Consider the following 25387-nt stretch of genomic DNA (forward strand, 5'->3'; position numbering starts at 1 on the left):
AATAAGGCATGTATTTATGTGTGCTTAAACATAATAAATGTACACTTGAATCTTTTGGAATAACTAAACTTACATATACTTACAATACATACAAGTAATGTTGAAAAAAAACTCCTCAATGTCTTCAAATACTTTTCTATTTCTAAGACACAAATTCTACCACACATGGAACATATTTTAAATATATACCCTTGGATGAACTGCTACCCAGATTTGATTGCTAGTTAGTTTAAATTATACTGCAACTAAAAGGTACTAAAGCAAACTTTTGAAATCAGTGCTTTCAAAGATACGTTTAAATAAGACACTTAATTTGATAACTTTGTGTTTAAGTATGCTTCAGTATGTTAAATACACTAATTTACTTACAGTGTACTAATGTAAAATGCTTTATTTTTCAAAAATACTTAGAGGTATATTTAACTGTATTTTATTACCATAAACCAAGTGCAATAAAATGTAATTTTATGTTTTCTATATACTTCAAGCATACTATTGATGTAGTTCCATATGCTTCTTTTTCACAACAGTTTTCTGCAATGTAAGCTAAGAGCATCTTTAAATGAATTCCTATTTTGCCCTTTGAGTTGTTCAGATAATTTTTGAAGTAACACTAATTCTACGTCTGGAGTTCAGTATTCTTTCCAAACAAACACTGGTCTAAACTAATGGTTAAAAATGGGGGATGGACAGGACATGGCAGTCTCTGATCTTGCCCACTGACCCTTTGGACTGCAACAGATAGAGAGTTATAGAAATGGATGCATGTTAAGGAAGGCAGGAGGGCTGCAGTCTACACTTAGTAACAGAACATTTAGGTCTAAAAGCTGTACCTAATAGTAAAGCACGCTGCATGTGAGCAGATCTGAGTAACTACACATGATACAGTTAATACAGCAGTTTTGGAAGCACAGATTAGACCTGCTTGCTCGATACAAATAGCTTGTTCATGAAAAAGACCATAGAGACTAAAACAGAGTACAAAACATGCTACAATTAGACTAAGCTGTCAGTATAAACATGGAACCTGAAATAGACGTATTGTAACTCCAGATTGTTTACAGTATGGATGCCGAATAGGTGTGTAACACTCTCACTGGTATGGAGAAATCCACATGGGTCATGTTTGCAAGGTATAAAAAGGAGGATGGGAAGAATGAGGCACGACAACCATATACAAAACAAGGAAACAAAAATGTACAAATGTACACACAGAAAAAATAGAAAATGGGTTGAAAAAAACTGCTCAGGTCCATTGTCTCTGAAGTGAAGTCTGAAGCTTGAATCTGTTATGCAGCTTTTATGTTGATATGTGAGCATATAGCTTCTTTTCTTTCCTTTGGGATGAATCTGAATTCAGTTTGAAAAAAAAGCTTATCTGTTTTTCCTGTTCTGTCCCTGTCCGCAAGGCAGATGGCTTTAAACATGTGGTCCTGGCTCGTTGTACAGGTCTCACTCACAGTCTGACGCGCATATGTGCTTGCAAGGATCCAAACTCAATGCAAGAAAAAAAACTATCTACATAAAAGAAAATACAATCATTGCTACTCAACTTCTCAACAAGTAATTCTTATGTAAATGCATTACAGAAAATTCTATGAATAGTAAATATTTTGCTTCTGTGCAGTGAAAATTGCTTTACTTATTGAACACTCTACTTATGAACATCTTACAAATTGCTTCAATATCAATTCTAAAGATCTTACAGCTGAAAATCTTAAATTTCTCTAGTAAATTCGTACGTTAGGCATCAAATTACAGTACAAATTTTATTGTGTAGTTAGCTCTTAACAAAGCTGAGCGCTAGCATTCCACTTTCCAAAGAACACTTCTAAAAACATCAACCTGAAATCATTTACAAAACCAAAACATAGTACAATCACAACTCCAACTGGCTTTTTTCTTTCTTTTGTTCTTTCTAATAAAAAAAGTTTGAACAGTTTTCACCTTACTCTTTTAGTCAGCATAACATGCTAACTCACACTGACTAGCATGAGAAAAAATGAGTTTAACTCACCGTAGTTGCTCATTGAAAGGGGAAATGATTGACAGCAAAAGACCTCGATGGATAATTTCACCTTTACAGAGTGGAAAAAGTAAAATATGGCTCACTTCTAGTCCTAATATCTTCAAATTCTTACTCTAGCTCATTAAAATCAATGCTCTTAAGAGTAGTGAATCCGATGCCAAGCTGCAAGTGGTTTTGTGGTTTCGTTTTTTTTTTTTCTAAAACTGGTTTGGACCAGCTTTCCAAGCTGGCATAGACTACCTCCACAGGAAATTGTGAGAACTGCAATTACTCTACTTTGAGTGTAGTACAAAACATTAAATAAAAATAAATTTTCCTTACACAACTTCTAAACTGTTGAGAGTATGCTGTGTAATATCAGGGCATCTTCAACCTCAAGTGCTTTTGTAAAATCTTTCTCTAAACCATCAAAGATTGAGTGCATAACAAGAACCAGAGGATTTCCTAAAGATTCATAAGTTAATCTGTCAATTGGTTCTCTGTGTCGTGTGGAACATAAGAACTCTGTGTCTTGTCTCTCAAAAGATTGACTTCTACCCCCAATCCCATCTTCAGCTGCATCCTGTAAATTCTTGTCTTCATCTTTGGATTCATCACTTCATGAGTGTTCATCTCTGTCTTTCTTCCCTTCCACAGATTCAGTGGTTACATCTCTTATCGAACTGTCCTCAGCTGTTACATTGTCCAACTCTTCCATAGGTCTTGTGTCTTTGCTTTTTGTCTCTTGTGAAGATTCACCACAGTGGATGTCTTTGACTACAAAATCCAGGTAACTGTTTGTCTGTCTTCTTTAAGGTTTCACCACTTTCAAGTAAGCATTCAACTTCTTTACCTGCACTTCCCTCCTCAGGCACCACAGAAGGCTGAAATGGTGTGGCATTAGGATTTAAGCTCAGCTGATGTTGACTCTTGTCATCTGCTCCTGAATAAAATGCATCTCGAATAATCAATATAGTTGAGTACAAGAACTCTTCAGTGGTATAAGGACTGCTGTATTCCACTCCATCATTTTCATAAGCTGGCTCAGCATCCTCCTCCACCAAATTTTCTGAAATGGCCTCTGAACTAGATGTCTCATTTTTCTCTTTGACTCTGTCATTTTCTTCAGTGGAGGTGTTTGAGACCAGGAATCCACAAAGTAGGAGCGATTCACAATGGAGTGTTCTTTCTGGTCCATCTGAAGAAAAAGGCTTCACCACATAAACTGGAGAATCACCAATTTGCTTAATAACTTCATAGATGGTGTTGCTCCTTTGGTCTGCTATTTTGTGCTTCCCTGTCACTCCAACATTCTTTACTAGAACGCAATCTCCAACTTCCAGAGTGGACTCTCTGACTCGCAAATCGTATCTTTGCTTGTTGCGAAGAGCTATCTTTTCACTATGCTCAATAGCAAGTTTGTAGCTATCCTGTAAATTTTCACAGAGCTTTCAGACATAGTCTGTATGAGTTGTTTGCTTCTGTCCCTCCAGTCTTAGGCCAAACACCACATCAATGGGAAGGCTAAGCTGTCTCCCAAACATTAACTGATAAGGAGCAAAACTTGTTGTGTCATTTTTAGTACAATTATATGCTTGGACTAATGGCTAGACATGTTCACGTCACTTCACCTTATCTTGTTGAAGCGTTCTCAGCATTTCAAGTAGAGTATGATTGAAGCGTTCCATGGGATTTCCATGAGGGTGGTAAGGAGTTGTTCTCGTCTTCTTTATTCCCAACAAGAGACAAAGGTCCGTGATTACAGCAGACTCAAAATCACGAACTTGGTCACTATGAAGATGCTCTGGTATGCCATAATGCACAAAGAAATTATTCCACAGTATTTTGGTGACTGTTTTTGCTTTCTGGTCGGCTGATGGAACTGCAACAGTGTACTTCGTGAAATGGTCAGCGATGACCAAAATGTTTTAGTGCCTTTACCATTGGGTTCTAAAGACCAATAGTCCATGCAGACTAACTGTAATGGTCTAGTGGTCTTTATGTTCACCAAGGGAGATTTTTTTCTGAGCCCTGAACTTCCGTCTGACACATTTCTCACATGTCTTTATTTTCTGATCCACATCCATGGACATTCTCGGCCAATAAAAGCGTGATCGGAGTCTAATGTCTGTTCCAACCCCATATGACCTACCAGATCATGAAAACTTTCCAAAGTGATTTCCCTGTATTTGCGAGGGAGAACACGCTGACCTGTTCTGTTATTCTAAGCATGAGCTGAACTCCTCTTATTGCCTAACACGATAAGACAGTCGTTTACCAGTGCTAAGGATGTTGATGACTCTCCTGGTGATCGGATCATTTGCCTGCTCTGCAGCCCAATCCTGCTGTGACATCCTAGGAAGATTACTTGAACCAGGGAGTAGATCAGCATTAGAGAATTCATCTGGGATGGCCCTGGTTTCAATGGCTAAGCATTCAACAGCAGCAGGTAGGCTGAGGCCTTCTTCAAGGCAGGCAACTCCAAAGAGCTGGTGTTTTTGACATGTAGCTCTCACAGCATCTTTTGAAAACAAGGAATCTGGAAATGAACTGATGAATGTGATAATCTTCAGCTGTAGAATTGGAATCAGGGTGGAATGTAAGGTAGCTGAGGGTTGGCAAACCCTAACACTGGGGCAGTAGTTAATTTCTCAATAAGCATGTGAAAAGCAACATCACATTGGTGTGTCCATTGTCCATCAAAAGGCTTCTTGAGATCAGCAGGGGAAGCTAGTTTGGAGGCTCACTACTTTTTCCGAGATAGAATACAGCCAGTGATTAAGTCATTGAGAGGCTTTGCAATTTTAGAATAATCTCTGACAAACCTCCTGTAATATCCTGTAAATCCTAAAAATGACTTCAGCTCACTGATATTGGCCGTTTTTGGCTAGGTTGTCAGTGCAGAGATTTTCTCTCGGTCAATTTTTGTGTCCCAGATATTTGACTGATTTCATGACGAACTGGCATTTATCTGGCGAGAGCGTCAAACCAAACTCTTTCAATCTACATAAAACTTTCATAAGGTGCTCCTCATGGTCCTAAAGACTGCTCGAAAAAACAATGAGATCGTCAAGAAGCACAATAACTTCTTTGAGATGCAGGCTGCCCATACATTTTTCCATGACACGCTGAAATGTACTAGGCGCATTAGTCACTCCTTGCGGCATTCTATTGAATTCCCAGAATCCCATTGGTGTTACGAATGCTGTTTTACTCTTGTCCTCTTCTTCAACCTCGACTTGATAGTAGCCGGATTTTAAGTCCATAACAGAAAACCACTTCGATCCTGTTAGTGCTGAAAACGTCTCTTCAATGTTGGGTAGTGCATATGCGTCTTTTATTGTCTGATTGTTAAGCTTTCTGTAATCAACACAGAGACGAATTGAACCATTTTTCTTTTTCACAACAACTATTGGCGAAGCGAAGGGACTTTGGGACTCACGGATGATGTTGGCATCACAAAGCTCTTTAAGATGAAGTCTGACTGCTTCATAATCTGAAGGATGGATGGGCCTCACCCTCTGCTTAAAGGGAGAGGGATCCGAAAGACAAATTCTGTGCTTGACCACTGTGGTGTGACCATAGTCAAGATCTCCAAGAGCAAAGACTTCTGGAATGGAATTAAGCTTTTTTGTGATTCTTACTTTCCATTCTTCAGAGAGAGGAGAATCTGAAAAATCGAATGCAATCTTGCTGTCAGAGCTTGACGAACAGACTATATTGCATCCAGCAGGCATAGACAGCGGGGAAGCTAAAGACTTGCCCTCCGTAACAGGACTAGTTTTCAGTGGGTAAATAGATGTCGGAACGTAAAGCTCTGCTAACAGGAGGTTCGCAGGAAGGGTGATATCATGGGCCGCTTCATTCTTGACGAGAATAGGAACCTTGAATGATGTTCTTCTTGGGCTTGTAAGAACATACTTACAAAAGAAGAGGCCACCAGGAAGACCAGGATGGGTAGGTGGCTCAACTACAAGTGGAACATTAGCAGATGTAGACACTTTTCTTGTGTATCCATTTAAGACCATTTTCTGTCCAGCTGGAATGGTAACACAACTCTTGCTTTGTAGTTTTACTTGACCCACTTTGCCTTAGCTTTGCTCGATGGTGTATCTCTTATGCTAACCATACACTAGAAGACTTTGAAAAGACTTTTGAAAGACTAAAGTCTGACACCCTCTCACATCTAAAGACAGTGTCACGTTTTTTAGTCACAGAATGATTTTGCAAAGACTAGGAATCCTGCAGTGTCACTATTTACAAGACTGCAACTAGATTTTTGAGGATATTTCCCATCATGCACCTGGTGGAAATATACAAGCAGATAAACACTTTTCCTTCCACTTTATAGTGGTACAGATGGGAAGATACGTTGGCTGGGTGTGTAAAGATCTGGGGCTCACAGCAGTTTACTGTAGCACTGTATACTCTGGCAGATCATCACCCAGAATCTTTTAATTAACCTGTAAAATGTGCAGTTACTTTTTTAATTTGATATAAAGATTTACACATCAACACAACATGCAGCGATTCAGCATTGTCGACTGGGTGTCATGAACTAAACCATAAGAAACAAACAAACAAAATAAGAAACCAGTGTAACAGAAAACAGAAAAAAATAGAAAAACATTGATGATTCTTCAATAATGGCATTCTTAAAGTCCTCTGCACATTTCCTTACATGTTACAGGCTCAGTGAAATATTAAAACAGTCAGTTTACATTTTAAGTTAATATGATTATTGTATTGAGTTGCCGTTTTTTACAGAGATTTCAGGCAGTCATGCCTGCATATTCTCTCTCTCTCTCTCTCTCTCTCTCTCTCTCAAAAAAAAGTCTTAAAACTTATGATAATATTAAACACGGTTGATTTTGTCGCAGCGTCAAGACGAGAGAAAGACTGACTTAAGACCTCCATCTTGACCACCTTATACCAAACGATTGAGATGACGCGACGCGACTCTAACAAGACTCTCGTGATTTTATTCCGACATGGATATTTGGCTGCGACAGTGAAATCGCTTGAAAAGACGTTTGGTGTAAGGCCGGCATTAAACAGACTCTTCACCAAGGGTGCACACGTGTGATGTAGTTGGCTGAACAGTTATTGTCATTTATAGCACATGACTTGTACAGGATGTCATGGGTGTTAATAAGCACTGGAACCTCAATATTGGACTTGTTGTTAGAAACCACAAGAACAGTTTCTTCTTTCCCAACAATAATCTCTGGGAAATAAATGTTGACTGCAACATAACTCAAATAAGGAATGGTTTGTCTTCCAGTACCTTCAACTTCAGTGTGGTTGTTAAGAGGAAATATTGGCATAGAGGACAAGTATGTATCATTAAAACGACTTTGATATTGTTGACACTTGAGTTCCATCAATCTGAACATCTGCAGGGCATCTAGAACCTACTAAAGCAGAGATCCGTTCTTTCTCGGGAAGATGAGAACTATGATTTTGACATTTGGCTCTTCTGGGTCTCCATTCACTGGGACTATTCTTCCTGCAATGGGTCTCAGTATGTCCCGTTACTGAGACCATGTCCAGTTTTACAGCATCCCCTGATTAAATTTCCACTTGTCTTGCTTTCAGTTATTTCTACTTTTGGGCTACAAGCGTTTTGTTGATGGAGCCCTCACGTTTTGTGTATGTGGCCATCTTTTCCACATCGGGAACAGAACCAGGGCTTTGGCCTATCCTTTTCGGAAGAATGGCAGTTGTTTATATTTGTTTTTCTGTAATATTGAAAAAATCCACGAGTACTTTGCAGTACAAAACCTTGTATCTCCAAAATGGTAACTTTACAGGAGAAGGAAAAAAAAAATCTTTACTTTGAATGTAAGTCAATGGAACCAGACATTTTTTTCTAAGCCATTCTGCGCTGTTTCTTTTGGTCCATTCTAATGTAAAAAATGTGTTTTCATTAAGGGTTAATTACTATAAAAAGGTATTTAAAAACACTTAATTTTATTTATTTATTTATTTTATTTTGCTGCCACTCTGCTTTAAAAAAAAATAACAATATGTATTCTACATTGTGAAACATCTTAGGATATTATTATGATCAAGACATCTTAAAATTGTGTCTATAGACATGCCTTAAAAACATGTTTTTATGCCTCAAGATGTCTTTATAAATGTGTCTTCAGATGTGTCTTAAGATGTCTCAAGATATAGTGATAGCTGGGTGTGAGCCTATTGCTCTGTTAACCAGAAAATGTCTCTCCAGTACATTACATAACTTGTAATCACAGTTGTTGGACTCACTTGACTGAATTATTTGACAGACGATAAGTTTCTCCATGTTACACATACAACGGATTCTGAATAATTTCTATACAGATAATGAATTGCAGCACTTACTAAGTGAAAATCAAGGTCAAATCTGGCAAGACTCATTCCTGTACATGAAAAACAGCTATATGCAAAAGTTCGAGTGCCCTAATAGCAATTCACCAAAACAAGTACATAAACAATAATTAAAATAAAAAAGAAAAACTTTCAACAACTTTCGAATGTGTGATTGGAATGCTCCAAAACAAACTTATTCAGTGCAACTTACTACAAATCTTGTGAAATAATATTAGGAACTTTGGAACAGTTGACCATTTTGCTCTAAAACAAGTTGTACTCAATCAAGTGCAACCTACATGACATACTGCAACTTTTATCTTAGTAATTTTTACCTCTACTGGCCAAATGTCTGTCAAGTAATTCAGTCAGATAAGTCTAACAACTGTGATTACCAGAAATGTCATATATTGAATGAGTTTTTTCTTGTTTTGTTTTGTTAACAAAGTAATTATTAATACAGCTCTTTTTTAAAACGTTCATCATTCTCATCATATGTAATATATTAAAGGGGCTACTGTGGCGCAATTTTACTGAACGCAAAGTGTTTTTTCTCCACTGATCTTCACTTGTGTCTTTACTGTAATGTAATTTGTACACAGCCCCTCAGCTCTCGCGGGGGTCGCGGCAGCACGTAAAAAAACAATGGTTTCCGTTTTTTTTCCAAAGACATACATTTCTGACCTAAACAAAGTTGTAGCTGCTTGTCTTGGATGTAAACAACGATAATTTGCGTTTGTTAACCCTTTTGCATACATCGTTCGAAAGCTACTGAAGAACGAATTCAAATGTGCGAATATAAAACCAACTTTACGGCAAGCTCGTATTCTTACATCGCCAAAAGGAGACAGTCTCAACAACAAAAGGTAAAATACTGCGAAAAAGGTTGTGATAAATAACTGCTATACTTGTTTACTCTTCTTTTAAATAGTAAAATGTCTAACATGGTATGTTGTGTGTTGTCTCTCAGACATCAGCCATCCTAAATACTCCAGTGACAATCTAGACAACTCAGGAATCTCCAAGATTTAACTTAGCTAGCCCAAGTGGGCTTATTCGTGTTGAGTCAGCTTTACTAAGAGTGATTCCATTGTTTTATACCAGACCTGACGCAAGACAAAGTAGCACACGTTTATAGCCAACAAGCCAGCAAACATCAAAACTGTGCTCTTTCTCCGTTAATTTACTTCATGATAAAAGGCATGTTCACGAGCACGAACGCCCCCTGTTGCTGTGATTGGCTGGAATGTGTGGCTCAGTCCGAGACAGTTTGTTTATTTCCCTGGGCTGTGTACCAACACTTGCTTTCTTCCAGCGTGCATGTTAACAGCTAACAGACCAGCAGAAGATATTTGCTAAATTTGACAAAAAGTGTATTAGATTAAAACTGGACCTTTAATATGCCCTCCTCCATCACTTGAAGAGTTCTCTCTTCTAATCATATTAAAACCATTAAGGCTATTGCATTTTTAGGTTGGAATTTTAGGTTGGTGGGATTAAATTATTAATTTTTTCGTTATATTATTTATTTTCTCCAAAACCTGTGTAGTAGTTACTAAACAGGTCCTGTTTAAAGCCTCCAATTTTTAGCCCAAAATTGAACACTTGCTATTACCCAGTCAGAGGCGGAGCCTGACTGAATACAAGTGGGATTTAAAACAGCGACCGTTCCACCTGTTTCCGTGATCTCGTGGTTCCAGCGTGAAGCCGCTTCAGGCCAGGTGGTGGCGCTAATTCTGAAAGCATAACTTTCTCCAACTGCACTAAAGCGGAGAAGCAGAAGATTGTGTTGTGGTCAGTAGACCACGCCTCCGCGCTCATATACCGAGGAATACTGAAGAACAGAAACAGAAGAGCTGAACTGTTGAGGGTAGGGAACTGTGCGACACTTTAACACTCACTGTTCTTCACAAACAGCTGGAGACACATTTGAGTTTTGAAAATAAGATTTGATGGGTTTAAAATAAATTCGCCAACACAGAAGCAGCCACGTCTGAGTGATATTATGCTACATTCAAGTGCTCATCAGAAGGCTGTATGTATCAGATTGACTAGTAAACAAGGCGATGCTTGTTCATAGAGAACGTCACCGTAAAAAAGAAAGCGTGGAGATATGGACAATACGGGTCCCGCCTTTTATGTATAAAAGCACACAGATCTAATAGAAGCGAGTCAGGTATTTTTTTACATTCACTTTTAAGTTTAGCGTTTTTCACTCGTGTAAAAGGTTCAAGGTCGAGTTATACGTCACATCGTGTCTCCTAGAATCCTGTTTTTACTCACTGTAGCCTAAATCTGTTCGAGCGCAGTTTACAAGTGAGAAAACTGTCATTTGCATTTCCGACACCAACAATTTGGTTGACAAAGTTTTCCCAAATATGTCTGGCAAACGTAGAGCAGTGTGTTTCTGATTTATCTATGATTTATACTTTATATGTGCTACTTGGAAAACCTGTGAATTAATTTATTGTGGTAATAATGCTATAATGCTGTTATTTCTAGTGGATGAAATTTTTTTTTCCAGCCAACTTTTGAAACAAGCTTTGTGAATCATGGCATATCTCATGTGTTTCTGTTCTTTTGTGCACTAATGTTATCTTCATTTTTGAACAAACTGTGAAGATGAGTCCTTTATGTGCATTACTGTCTGCTCCATTGACAGTTTGTGAACACATAAGGCAGATCTTATAAAAAATATTGAACATGCTTTAGTAAGTGCAGAAATATTGACTGATTTGCTGACGTCATCCAAGATGGGAATAAATATATGTGCACATGTGATGAGAAAAGAACGAGAAGTACTTCCTAGGAGCTTGTCTTGTCTGGGTGGGGGTGCTATGGTGACTGGCAAGACCCTGTTGGGTAATTTACCAGAGCATAACTACGAGAAAAATTTAGGAATGTATGAAAACATTTATTCATAATTTTTTGTGATGAGATATACCCCAAAACTAAAAAGAGAAGACCACCCATTGAATTTTAGAGTAAAATAAGTTACAAAAATTAATAAGCAACTTGTTTTTCAGGCCTCCAGGAAGCATAAAACATGAAAAAAGGAAACATTAAAAGAATGCCTAAAATAGAGAAATAATTTCAGCAAGTTAGCATGTTCGCACAAACACACATAACCTCACACACAAACACTTAACTAAGACAAAAGCTTAAAGAAAATCAGCAGGCTAAAACTGAGAAAAAGAAAGACAGTGTTGAGGGTGAGGGCACCTGCAGGTGTCTTCTCCACCTAACACAGACGTGGTCAAAGCAGTTGTAGCTTTATGCAAATTATATGTAAATTAGACAGACTCTACATGAGAATATCAAAACTATTATAATGCGGTCTTGGAAGGGCTCAAAAACAAAACTGAACACAGTGTCATTGGTGAGATTCAGTCAACAAAGACAGAGTCCCTCATGTTTATCTTAATGACGTCAGCCAGAGTCACTCTGTCAAGCCAAAGGTCACTTTTTCCCAGTTAAACGATGATGGAAATATCCAGTTCAGAGTCCTGTACACAGTGTAAAACATGATAATTGCATTAACTTTGTTATTTTACTTTACTGAAGTTAAAGATACTAGTACAAATACAGTAACACATACTGTTTCTTGTTTACCTTAGTTACTAAGGTAAATCTAGTTAAAATCAGTTAATTTGGATAAGCATATCCTAGCAAACTTAGTATTTTCATTGGTTTCTGACAGTGAACTTATATTTTCAAATTTCTAAATATCATGCTCTGTGCAAAATGTTATTTTTGTGTCAGAGTATACTCTTATATTAAATATGAAGTTTGGCTGCGTTTTAGATGCTTTATGTTATTCTTACCGTGATGGTGTTTTATGTTCAGATTTAAAAGTTCAGGCTGTACCGATGAATGATAACAGAATGGTAAATATGCATTAAGCTATTAGAAGTCCTTGAAAATGGGTGTCTTTAGTCTTAACTAAGCCATTTATTTGTTACCATACAAAAACAGTCCATTTTATATAATGGAGTTGTTTCAATTGATGCTGATATAATACACAAAGAAGAATATTTGATCCAACTTAACCTGACTAATTCAAGAGTAAGCTGAACTTGATAAAGAAGGGTATTGTAGACTAATTTAAGTTTACAGTTCAGGCTACTAGTGTGTTTGATAGGATAGATTGGAGTTCACAAGGAACATGTCACAGGCCTCATAGAGACAAAAAAGCCAAAGAACTGTCATTTCTAGGTGTAAGAAATATATTCTTAAACATTCTATATTAAAAAGATTTATTTTAGTTTTTATTTGATTACGGGAAACATTATGCATCCCTTCAACCCAACGAGCGGCAGATAAAAACCCAGCTGCGAAAGCAGAAAACACTGATCAAATTGACGACGTATGCGTTGCATTTCACAAATGAGCTGCACAGAAAACACATTTAGCTTTAGAAACACTGCAGAGTCAGTCACAGCACTGTGGAAATGTTCCTTTAGGACACTCATAAAAGACAGAGCCATTCAGAATTGCAGCAGAAACATTCACCAGTAAAAGTAACCCCTTGTTTCAATATCTGGTTTGACACGCCCTCATCCACTTGGCCTCATCATTTACCCTCGGGGGAATCCCCAGTGCCATCTTAAAGGCAAATAAAGTTGTTTATAAACCATAGCGCAATAAGCTACTTCAAAATACTTATCATTTCCAAAACATAACCTGATTTTCTGGCCTTAAAATTACAAATTGCCCCATCTGTTATACATGACTGCTGATACAACTTCATCACTGTACACAGCTAGCTGGCTTGTTAGCATGCTAAAGGCTACATGGTTAACAAGAACAAAAATAAAGACAATAAACCATGGTTCTACTCCAAGTTTGTAGCCATACAAAGCAATTCCTTGCATGCATTAAGTACATTATGCTCACACTCTTAGAAACATTGCAAAAACATTGCATTGTGAAGCTTGCATGGCTAGGCGATTAGCTCACTGAGGCCGAAGGTGTGTGCCATTTGAATAATCCGCTCCTTACTGTCACCTCCTCCCCTTCTGTGGTGAGTTGGACATTTGTGTAATATAGGTGTGAAGCACATCCAAGTGGTAAGTCGATGTAGGTATGGGTAAGTTAAAAGAGAATTAAAACGGGCCTAAATAAACTGGCAAAACTCGTGCAGATAACAACACTGTATTGTGATGAGAATAAGCTGTAGCTTGTAACTGATTTCAATACCAGGACTAAAAATACTGTATTACCGATATGACATGTTGGATAGCTAAATAGCCAATCAAGTTAACCATGAACTGTACTGTGTTTGTTAATGTAGTTCAGGTGTAGTCTTGTTAATGAAAGTGTTTATGAGTTTGTTTGGTAGCAGTGTCTATGGTGGGTGTTTTAGGTCTGTTTAGAAGGGGGGGGTCTAGTGTGTGAGAGCCGTTCAAGAGCTTAATGGTCTAGTTCAGATGTTCTCAATCCTAGTCTTGGAGACCACATGCTCTGCATAATTTTGTGCTTTCCCTACTCGAACACTTACAATCCAGCATTTAACAGTTTATGAGTTGAATTAGCAGTGCAAGATAAGAGAAAGTATAAAAAAGGCCATAGTGTTGACTCTCCAGGACTGGAACTGGAAACCTCTGGTTTAGATTAAACTGAAACTGGTCTTCGATCTTTCACTCTCTCTCTCTAGACAGCATGTGTGTGAAAAGAGTGTGATGGGGCAAGTAGTCATATTCAGGATGAGTTATCATTCAAACATGAGCATTTTACACATTCATAGATTTCACATTTGTACCTTTACTAGTTCTTCTGCACAAATTTTAAAATTCGACTTAGTATGATACGCTGGTGTTTTGATAAATTTTTCCATAGTAGTGCATTAAATTCTGGAGTCAGCTGGCTAATTTGTCACTGCCTTCAAAAGCACCTGTCTTGCTGGGGGCATTTTAACCCCAACTGTTTTCCTTGCATTGACACTGTTGTGGGCATTGATTGTGTATGTAGAACAGGCTGTTGTATATGCTGTTTTGTACATCACTTGCACCAGTAATACTGTCTTCATCCACCTTAAGGAAACTGCTTTATTTCTAACACAAAAAGGACAAAACGTTTTAATGTTTTAATGTTAATTTTTTTGCTGATTTATGTCAACCTAGTGTGAAATTTAGCTGTCAACATTCATACGCATTGATGTGAAGTCGTACAAGACAGAACCAGGCAGGTGAAAATAAGCTTTTGTGTTTTAAACTTTTATATGGTCTTGTGAATTACACTACTTTCATTGTTCTGGATCAATGTCAGTCTGTAGTCTTTGCTCCCATTGTGTTTTCCCCATGCATGCTGAAAAACTGAACTGCCTCCAGCCATTCTGCCTGTATTTTTCTTCCTTGTAAATAGGGCTGGGCGGTAAAATGATAACGATAATTATCACAATATAACTTTCCTCAATAGAACTATAAGAACTGTTCGATAAATGTTCGATATAATACACCATTCTCACACTTCCACATTCTAGCGACAGCCCTGGTGGCGTTTTCTACTGCAAGGAAAAGCGCACTTCCACGTTTTTCGACATGATTAGAGAGGGAGGGGGTGACAAGTAAAATAAGTCACCAAATATACTACAGCAACGTCTGAAACGTGGAGTTATACATTCCCTGTTTGAGTGGAGCGATCGGCGATCTGTTCTCCTGTGACCAAGTGCGAATGACGAGATAAGTGGCGTAACTGTACTGTCCTAAAGTGAACTCACCTCTTTCCTAACATCCGAACAAGCTTTAGCAGCATTAAATCACGTCTGCTCCTCACAACTAAAGCTCTGTTACAGCACTCAAAAAGTCATATTTTAGTATTAGTGCATTCCCGAGCAACGAAAGTGAAAGGAAGAAGTGGGTTCATTCAAGTTACAGCCATGATTTAAACAAAAGTAAACCGAGGAAGCTGTGAGGCATTGGAAAGCGGGAGAGCGCTATTTTTCCAGGCTAGCTGTTTTTAGCAGCTGGCTAACTTGAAGCAGCGCTCCGTCACTCGCACAACACAGCAAATTGATGTTACTGTAGATCAAACAAGACAAAAAAGCACCTATTTCAGTTTAAACGTAGCTAAAAGGAGGACTCTGTTTGTCTGGTGTTAGATATATTGCGGTTCAACCCTCAAACTACTATAGAGAAATCCAGATGTCTGCTAGCTGGTGTTTGAATAATGTGATATGCTCTGACATGGATGTGGTAGGAGTGACGGCAGTAAGGCAGTGTGACCCATCACTGATGTACCAAACCAGCTAATGTTTGCTGTTCGTACTAAGTTGACGTTGTTGAGAAACTAAACAGTTTAGTACTGTTGTTGGCCACTTGTTTAGCATTTGTAACGGGATAGCCTAGCACTTGGCACCAGACAGCTAAAATTGTTTTCTTTCTTAAATTATGACTATTACAAAAACTGTGGCTGTGCTTTTCCAGCTGGTAAAAACTGCTAACCACAAACTTTCTCCCACTATCCCATGACAGATTTGTGAAATGTTCCACTGTTTGGCGAGACCATTAAGGGTAGTTTATAACAGCAGTTAACCACTCAGGAGCAAAAATCTGCCTTCAAACCTGAAAGAAATAATGATGTGACATTTATCGCGATATGTATCAATATCAAACAGTATGAATTTTCCTTATTGTGATAACATTTTTGGCCACATCACCCAGCTCTACTTGTAAAAGAGTTGTAAAGACTTCCTCAGCCCCTCTTCCTCAGCTCCTCTTCCTCATTCCCACCAGCTTCTATTACGTTCATCTCAGTAGTCCCTGATGACAGAACCATAAACAAACTGATTACAGACCAAAAGTGCTAGTAAACAGCAAACTAGTATTTTAAATGAGATTATCTGTTGTATTGAAGTGTGTTTATCCAGCTGGCTAAGCTTACTTATGATAGCTTGACGCATCCTGTCACAAGCAAACTGTCTGAATTTAAACACTTAAATGATTTCTAGAAAACTACAAACAGAAATATGTTAAATGTTTTACCAATAAGCAGTCAATCAGAACAGTAAAGACAGAAGACAAGAATAACTTACCTTTGTAAATGCATTTATTGACAGAAACAGAAGCAATGGAACTCTCGACTGTAGAACAGTAATGTGGGATTGCTACACACAAATATGAATAACACCAAGTCCTTTATTTACAAGTATAGCACTGTTTATCTGAACAGGGGATTTTCCATGATTTCCATGGCAATTCATCACGCGTGTTAAAGAAAATGATGGCGCATTGATAGGGAAATTGTGTGCAGACAATCTGCCAAGGGATCCCCTTTCAGTCTGTTTCCCAGCAATATTTGGCATTAGCTGTTAAAAATAAATAAATAAATAAAAAATCGGATTAAATATTGCACGCACTAGACACTTGTTCTATGGCTGCTGGCTCCAGTTGCCAGCCAGTCCGAAGGTCTTATTAAAAGGTTTTCTGCACTCTCGCAGGGGGAAAAGAGTAAATTAAATAAGTTACAAATACAAGGAATTTGTCTTGGTGAGTGCATATATATGATGTGCAATATATTGAACAGACAAGACAAGACAAGCACACAGACTATTAACAGATATTGAACCAAGAGACAAATAATATAGTTATACTATAAGTAGAATAAAAAGAATAATACATGTGCTAATGTGAATGTGTCAATATCTGAACATATTCAGATATGATTATCTATACATATGCAGGTCTGAGTAGATATATACTAACTATTATATACAGAACATTACAAAATGATATGGGAGTGGCTGTAAGAGGTGATGAGCTGTTATTTTGCCTGCATGCTCCGCCACTCTGCTGTTGTAGGTGTCCTGCAGCGTTGGCAGACTACATCTAATCATCTTCTCCGCCATTCCAGTTACTCACTGGGGTCTGGCTCATTCTTGTATGGTGGAACTAAACCAGGTGGTTATGGATGATGTGAGAATATTATCGTATTTTGCCAAGATTGAACAAGTTTAATGACCATGAATTGCACAGAAATTGAAACATTCTTCTTAGAGAAAGCTAACTTTAGTCAGGACATCTCTGCTAGTTACATGTAGTAGCCAGCTTAGAGCCCATTTACACCTTGTTTTAACATTTGTTTTCTGTCATCACATCACATTCACATTTTATGTCATTGCATGAAAAGCCAGGTGTAAACACCCCCAGGACGCATTGTAATTTGATTATAATCAGATCACTCAAACCACATTCAGAGATGGTCAAAGACGTATCTTGACCGCATTTTGTGTAATGGAACAGAAGTGTATGTACAGTTATGTAAGCAGAAATGCATCTGCCCAATCAGCGTATATTCTTTTTACATGGGAAAAGTACAGTCAGATCTCATTTGGTCACAGTGGGGCACATTTTTCTCTAAAGTGTGAATGGAATCTAGCCAAAGTTTATCCAGATACAATACGACCCAAAAAACACGTTAATGCAAAGTGTAAACAGGCTCTCAATTCGGGTGCTGTATTAAGTACAATGTGTAATGAGCTCACTGTTAACTCACACTTACAACAAACAAACTAATAGAATAAAAGTCTAACAATGAGCAAAAAAGAATGTCTGAACTGGCTTTTTCTTTCTACTTTTTTTTCCTGCTCATTATGCTGTCTGATGTCTGTTTTACAATAGTTTTGCAGTTAGATTTTGGCTTAAAGCATTTTTTTTTTAGATATTTATGGTGGAGTGGAATATGCAGGGTGTTGTAAAGCAAAATGGTCCCCTATGAATGTTAGTTTCCTGTGAAAAAGAAAACTTTTGTTTCAAATTTTTACTATTTTACCATCATCAGAATTATTTATAAAAATTCAGAAGACACATGTAGGTTCACTGGTGGTTTTTGATCATAAATAAAATGGCTATTTTTGTGCCCTCTGGTTCCTGTTACTACCACTGTAAAGAAATCAGTAAGTTTCTCTACAGTGAATAATTTGACATGTAATCCAATAACTTTGGTTACATCGCAACCATTGAACTATGCAGACAAATTGAAAAATCAGTGTATTTTCCCCTTTAATTGCATCCCATTAACAATACCCAACCATCTTAAACCCTTTATATTAATGTCACTCACGATTGCGAGTAAATAACACTGAATCATTTGAGGAAACCTACAATATGTTCTTTATTCTACAATGTCTCTGTGAAGCACTTATAACTTTTGTATTTACCCATATCATGGTGAGATTGTGTAAAAAGATAAGGGGGAAAAACACCTCCCACAAACAGCAAACCTTTTTTACACTCTTCAGGTTCTCTTGTTGTTGTTGATGTGTCCAATCTTATTCGCGAAGGGCCTGTGTGTCTGCAGGTTTTTACTCCAACAAAGCAGGAGGTCACCTGATGAAACATTTGAAGACTAAGACCAACTGATTAAAGAAGTAGAGTCAGGTGTGCTCAAACTTGTTTGGAGTGAAAACCTGCAGCTACACCGGCCCTTTGTGGATAAGATTGGACACCCTTGGTTTATAAGCAGAAAGTGTTAGGATATATTTTGTATTCTTGTCTTGCTTTGTAAAAGTCATTTATCTTTATTTTAATACACACTTTGGGTGTAAAGTAGAAGCACCTTAAGAGATTTGAAGATTTATTATGCTCTGAAATTGTCTATACATGACTTGGATTACGAGCTAATGAGTCAAATAAGCTCTGAGAACTTCCAGAAAAAAAAAAGTAGCAAAATTTATGTTTTGGCTTCATAATGACCTAAAGCAGAGAATACAGTTACATTAAGGGAAAAACGTACATAGGATAAAATGTATTGTGTTTGGAATCATTTTGTTAAGCACAGGGCGTAATGGTGGTGGTTTCAGTAGATCTAGTCGTTTTTGCCATAGATAAATTTAGCTTAGCACCGGGATTTCCATTGTGGGCATGACTCCAACTAAAGAATAATACAACTTTAGTGGTCTCTATGTCTGTTTGAAGAGTTTGAGTAGTTGGGTGATTGGCTTTTCCACATCAAATGGAAGTTTATTCTTTCTTTACATTTTCTGCCAATTGACATAAGTGAAGCATACTTTTGTTGCATTGCACACTGAGTTTAGATTTTCTTTTCTCTTTCTCCAGAAACGAACGATGTCCTGTTTCAAGTCTTCTCCTGCACTTTCCTACCCAGCTTAAATGTGCTTTCATAAACACATCAGGACATTCCACTAAGAGGAATGTTTAGCTGCCGAAACAGGTGATATAAATGAACATGGCGTCCAGAGGATGTTTTGGTACTCAGCAAACATCATCAGGTACCCTCCACATGAACACATCACATAGACAAACACAGAAACGCAGCAAGGAGAGAACTCACTATTGCTTAGAGTGTGGAAAGAGTTTTACTCAACAGTCTCATCTCAAAATACACCAGCGCTTTCACACCGGAGAGAGGCCTTATCACTGCTCAGTGTGTGGGAAGAGTTTTACTGTACAGAGTCATCTCCAACAACACCACCGCATTCACACAGGAGAGAAGCCGTATCACTGCTTAGAGTGTGGGAAGAGTTTTAATCGTCAGAGTAATCTCCAAGAACACCAGCGCATTCACGCAGGGGAGAAGCCATATCAGTGCTTTGAGTGTGGAAAGAGTTTTAATCGTCACAGTCATCTCCAAAAACACCAGCGCATTCACACAGGAGAGAAGCCGTATCACTGTTCAGAGTGTGGGAAGAGTTTTAGTCATCAGAGTCATCTCAAACAACACCAGCGCATTCACACAGGAGAGAAGCCGTATCACTGTTCAGTGTGTGGGAAGAGTTTTAATCAACAGGGTCATCTCCAGGAACACCAGCGCATTCACACAGGAGAGAAGCCGTATTACTGCTCAGAGTGTGGGAAGAGTTTTAATCGACAAAGTAGTTTTCAAGAACACCAGCGCATCCACACAGGAGAGAAGCCTTATTACTGCTCAGAGTGTGGGAAGAGTTTCAGGCATTCAAGAACTATGGCAAAACACAAGTGCACTAAGAGCATGGTGGAACTGGGCAGTAATGAGTGTAAGCTTAACACATTCCAGGAGTAAAGGTCTCCAGAGAATGGTGCTTCCAGCCCAGATTTCAAATTGTTTTTAGAGGAACACCACATGTTGTTTAACCCTATTTCTAAAACATAAGCATAAATATTATAGCGTCGTCCATGGGCTCTGTCTTTCAAAGGAAGCTCAAAGGGCGTGGCATGCAATATAACACCTGCACATGCCCCTCCTCTTGTTGTTGTTGTTATTAATGTTGTTTGTTAGTTGATGTGTTCATGTATTGTCTGTGTTTCATTGTGTTCTGTTGTGGGTTACTTAGTGTGATTCAGTGTTCACCATCAGTGAGTGTTGTATGGCTGTTGTTGAACTTCCCTGCTATTTTCCCTGTGAGTGTACAGCTCTGCTAGAAATCTAAAAGAGCATAGTTTCCTCTGTTAGAGTTAAAAGCAGTTTTCCTCTCTTGTATTCTGTGTGCCAAGAATAAAGCTTTGGTATGTATATGAGCTTAGAGTTGTCTAAGCTTCATCTGTGCACGCCCTCGCTACAATGTCATTTACTGTGGTGAACACCAAGTCAAGCTGACAGCTCATACACCCATACAGGTGTATACAGCTCATACAGGTGTGGTACATCAGATTCCCTCAAAATTAATTTAATTTGTACTATATGTTGAGAACCATCAAAAAGCTCAACATTCACCAGTAATGTGCTGTTTTACTTTCAAAGTTAGTATATCTAATCTACTATCATGTTTCTGTTGCAGTGATAGATGTTTTGACAAACACAGAATCCTTCGTTTTCTCCTTTGAGTCCTACGCATTAATTAGTTAATGTTTGTTGCAATGAAAGTGCCACTTTGTCTTCCTTTTTAACCTTTAGATGTTTTCTGTATGCTTGGAGTGTTCTTGTTGAGGACTGCTACAAAGGAGATATGACTGAAGACTGCAACAGTGAAGTTTTTGCTGTGCTGGGCAAAACTGAACAGCTTTGTAAAAGAGACAGTAGTATGAAGGACTACAAGACAAGCTCAGAGGTGTACTGATGACCTCTCCTCAGTATGGTGTATGCATGCCCGTTATATGAGGGCTTAAAGTTGCATACAGGCCAGACTACAACACTTCCATGAATTTTCTGTTACTGTTTTCAGAGATGTTAAGGAATTATGTTGATGTCCTTTGTGATGCTTGGAAAGTGATTGTTCCTTGAGAAGTGTGCTGTGACATGAGAAGGAGATTTATGCCCATCTTCCCTCTATCCCACCAGACATGGCAGCAGCCAATAGTACAGGAGTTGGAAGTTATAAGAGTTTTGATTTGTAATGTTGATTTAACATGTGCATGCAATTCTATATGTAGATGTCTAATAAACATATAATGTGCATAAAGTTGACCAAGTCTGCGTTACCAACAGCACTCTCTTTCCTTCTCTTTCTTGATATCTATCTTTCTCTCTCTCCCTCCCTCCCTCCCTCCCTCCTTCTCCTTCACCCTCTTAGTTTTACTTGGCTAAGTGTGTTACACATACAAGGAATTTGTCTTGGTGAGTGCACACAGGTAAGATACTAAATAGACCAGAGGAAGAAAATGAATAAAAATAGAATAAATAATAAGAGATTAGATATAGAAAAGCTAACATGAAAGGAGCTAAAGAGATAAATACATGAATATATAATATGTGAATAAGTAAAATAAATCTGAAGAAGTAAACTATTATTTACAGGAAAATACAGGATGATATGAATATTTGTACAGTTGTAAAAGCTGTAGTTGGTGTATTTTTGTCACTTTGTCAGTATTACAGCACTCAAAAAAAGGAACACTGCAGTGAGTGATAAACTACATTTGAGTTTATCTTTTTCTCCCAGAATGGCTGAATTGTGGAGGTAAGTCACTCATGAGCTGCTGTGCTGAATGTTGTGATCTAACGCTCTCTCTCTCTCTCCAAAACTCTTTGTTCTTGTACAGTGTGCAGCTCTGCAAGATTTTTAACTTCAAAAGCAGCATTTTGATTTATGAAGTTTATAATATTAGACTAAGTTAGCTGCTTAACTAGTGGATCAATACTACAGTGTTTATTGTGAGAGCTTTTATGTTCTTCTATATTTACTCACTTAGAATTCTGAAATTCACAATTTATATCTAATTTATATAATAAACTTTCGGATCCCCAGTTCATTTAAATCCTAAACTTTAAAATAAGAATTTTAAAACCTGGAATAATGTTGATTAAGTTTAATCTTACATTTATTTGATCTGGATTTGTGCAACTCAATCCTAATTATTTCTAATTCATGATCACTAAACTCTCCCATTAGTACATGAGAGATTTCCATCAGTTAGTATATTTGCATCTTTTTATATCTCTTAGGGTAGTTTGCATGATCCACCACCCAAAGAATACCTGCTCTGTGGGGCTTCCATATCGCAGACTGGACGTGACGAAGTCATGTGACTACATGCACGGTAGTAAGTTTTTAAGGGGACAGTACATGAACGCACAGCGTGGGGAAAGGATTAACAGAATTAAAAAAAAATCAAAATAACCGACATGGGTAAGATTGCGTCGGTTAGAGGTTCTGAATGTAGGTTTCGATTACTTTTCGATTAATTGCCCAGCTCTACTATGAGTGTAGATACGAGGAGGTGTAATTAATGAAGTGGCTGGTGTGTGTGTGTGTGTGTGTGTGTGTGTGTGTGTGTGTGTGTGTGTGTGTGTAAAATACAATTTTTCTGCCATTATAAAATAACTAATGCTGTGTTTGTTTGTATTCACCACAGGTTAGTACTAATATGGTGGAGTTCCTGTCTCAGACAAAAGTCTCCAGACCTGATCTGTTTGTTTTATCTGTAGCAGGTGATCAGTCTTTTGCCATCATTAATGGAGAAGCTGTGGAGCAGGGCACAACTGTTGGAGCAGTTGACATCTGTTTCAAGGCATTCTGTGTACTTGATATCTTTGTACTCCAGCAGTGTTCTCCAGTTTGGGAGTGTGTATAGACTGTTGTGTGTGAGCTTCTAGGTTAGGAATCCCTGCAATAAGGCTTTATTTTTGCCACTGAACAGTGACATGCATCCATGATCAGCTTCCAGAACAAGAAGGGAGTGTTAGAAGACTCTTGATGTATAAGATCTCTGTGCAGTCATTTTGTAAGTAACGTTGAAATTGTAACTGGGAATCCAGTGCTGACAAATGTTTGTTGTTCCTAAATGCATTGTTAGTGTTTGAAGTTGAGTTATGGTAAGTGTTAATTGCGACAATTTTCTGTTGTTAATTCAGTGTAAAATGGATGGTAAATGCACATTGTGAATATATAAGTACTATTTATATAATTGATTGAATGTTATCATATGTTATGTATGCAGTATTTCCCATGTTACACTTAATGGGTCTTATGCACCTATTAATATAAAACATAATATAAAATTCAATATATAAATATATAAAATAAATCACTACATTTTTAGTGGTTAAATGTGATGTTTCATTTTTATGCATATTATTTAAATTTCAGCATTGCTTTCTTGTGTAAGGATATAATATTGTGTAATGTAATTAGTTATTTAAATTTATCAATGGAATGGAATGGAAAAAAGAAAACAACCCAGCCTTTGGTTCATTTAACCCAGCAATACAGTAAAAAGTACACAGCTGTTAGATTAATTGCTTGACCCAAAAAGCTGGGTCAGATTAATAACCCAAGATATTGGGTCATGTCTACCCAATGCTGTGTTTGACTAATATTGACCCAGCACTGGCTTATAAAAATGACCCCATTTGGGTCAATTTCTACCCAGTCTTTTTTAGAGTATGTAATAACATGAACTATTTTTATTCAACTAAAGAAAATTACATTGATTGAAAGAATCATTCATTCAAAGTATTTATTTAGGTTAAATAAAACTAGTTAATTTACCTGTTACCACATGAAGTAACTCTTTTAGGTTGGTCAGAGGAGCCATTTTTTTACATGTGTTTTAGTGCCCTGCTCATAGAAACATGATACAATGAGAAACAGAAAGACCAAAGGCAAAAAACACAGTAAACTACTGTGACTTATAGGATTTATTTGTGTTTGTTTGGTCAGTGAAAGTTTGTTGTGTAAAACTCATGTATCTCCCATTGTCTTCTGGCACCATCTGTTTGCATATTATACACATTGTTCCCCTGTTTTGTTTACCCTCTGGTCAAGCTTCCCTGATGTATGTGTTTCCCTTTTGTTCTTTGGTTAATTATCTAGCACCGCTGGCTGTAAAAGTGAGTTAATGTGCACTCTATTGCTGAAAGTGTTCCTACACTGCACTGTTAAAATGTCAGTTCAACCTACAAAATTGCTTCATGCGGTAACAAGTAATTAAACTAATTTTATTCAACTTAAGTAAATTGGACTGAACCAACATTTTACTCAAAGCATTTCTTTGAGTTGAATAAAACTGTTTAATTTTCTTGTAACCAAATAAAGTACATTTTACAGTTACTATTTTTGGCTGTGTGGCTGTATCTTAAATATTTTGGCTTGGCTTGTGTTGTTTTTTTGCCCTTATAATTTAAATTAAATAGAAGTATGCATCGTACATAAAAATGGTCAGTCCAATTAATTTCCATTCATTCAATTCGTTATTATGGCACTTGAGTACTAATTGAGTACTTACTCAAGTATCCAAGAAGTCATAAAGTCATGTTGAACAATGTGACGTAAGATTTTTAAGCACATTTAAGCAAAAATAAAGAACTCTTTCATGATGCAAAGAACCCTTTAATCACACAAAGGGATCTTTAAGTGTTCATGGTTCTAATTTCTTTACTAAGGAACACTTGAAGCACTATATTTTTTAAGAATAAACAGAATTCATTAACTCATCACCACATCTGCATCAGGATTTCACCTGAACAGTAACCAGTCACTGTAATTCATAATTTACATTACCACGTCTTGTTAGACTAGATAAACTACACTACATCGTTTTGAATGAGATTGTGTTGAATTTTATTTCTTTATTTTATTTTATTGCGATGTTACTACTAAAAATTGTATTGGTAATAGTAATAGTTATAATAATACAAGTGATATTTACA

The 25387-nt window shown here is 37.4% G+C and overlaps 1 protein-coding gene across 1 annotated transcript; it reads left to right on the forward strand.

The window, feature by feature from the left end:
- Window positions 1–10029: 10029 nt before the first annotated feature.
- LOC118827257 (gastrula zinc finger protein XlCGF49.1-like) lies at window positions 10030–21703 on the forward strand. Its single transcript, XM_036598549.1, has 2 exons — window positions 10030–10235; window positions 19420–21703. The coding sequence occupies exon 2, from the start codon at window positions 19544–19546 to the stop codon at window positions 20360–20362; it is 819 nt and encodes a 272-aa protein (XP_036454442.1). The 5' UTR covers window positions 10030–10235; window positions 19420–19543; the 3' UTR covers window positions 20363–21703.
- Window positions 21704–25387: the final 3684 nt, after the last annotated feature.

Source organism: Colossoma macropomum, unplaced genomic scaffold, assembly GCF_904425465.1.
Source record: "Colossoma macropomum unplaced genomic scaffold, Colossoma_macropomum, whole genome shotgun sequence".
In the NCBI taxonomy this organism is placed as follows: Eukaryota; Metazoa; Chordata; class Actinopteri; order Characiformes; family Serrasalmidae; genus Colossoma; species Colossoma macropomum.

Coding starts and splice junctions, on each gene's coding strand:
- LOC118827257 (XM_036598549.1), top strand. CDS start 19,544: ATGAACATGGCGTCCAGAGGATGTTTTGGTACTCAGCAAACATCATCA.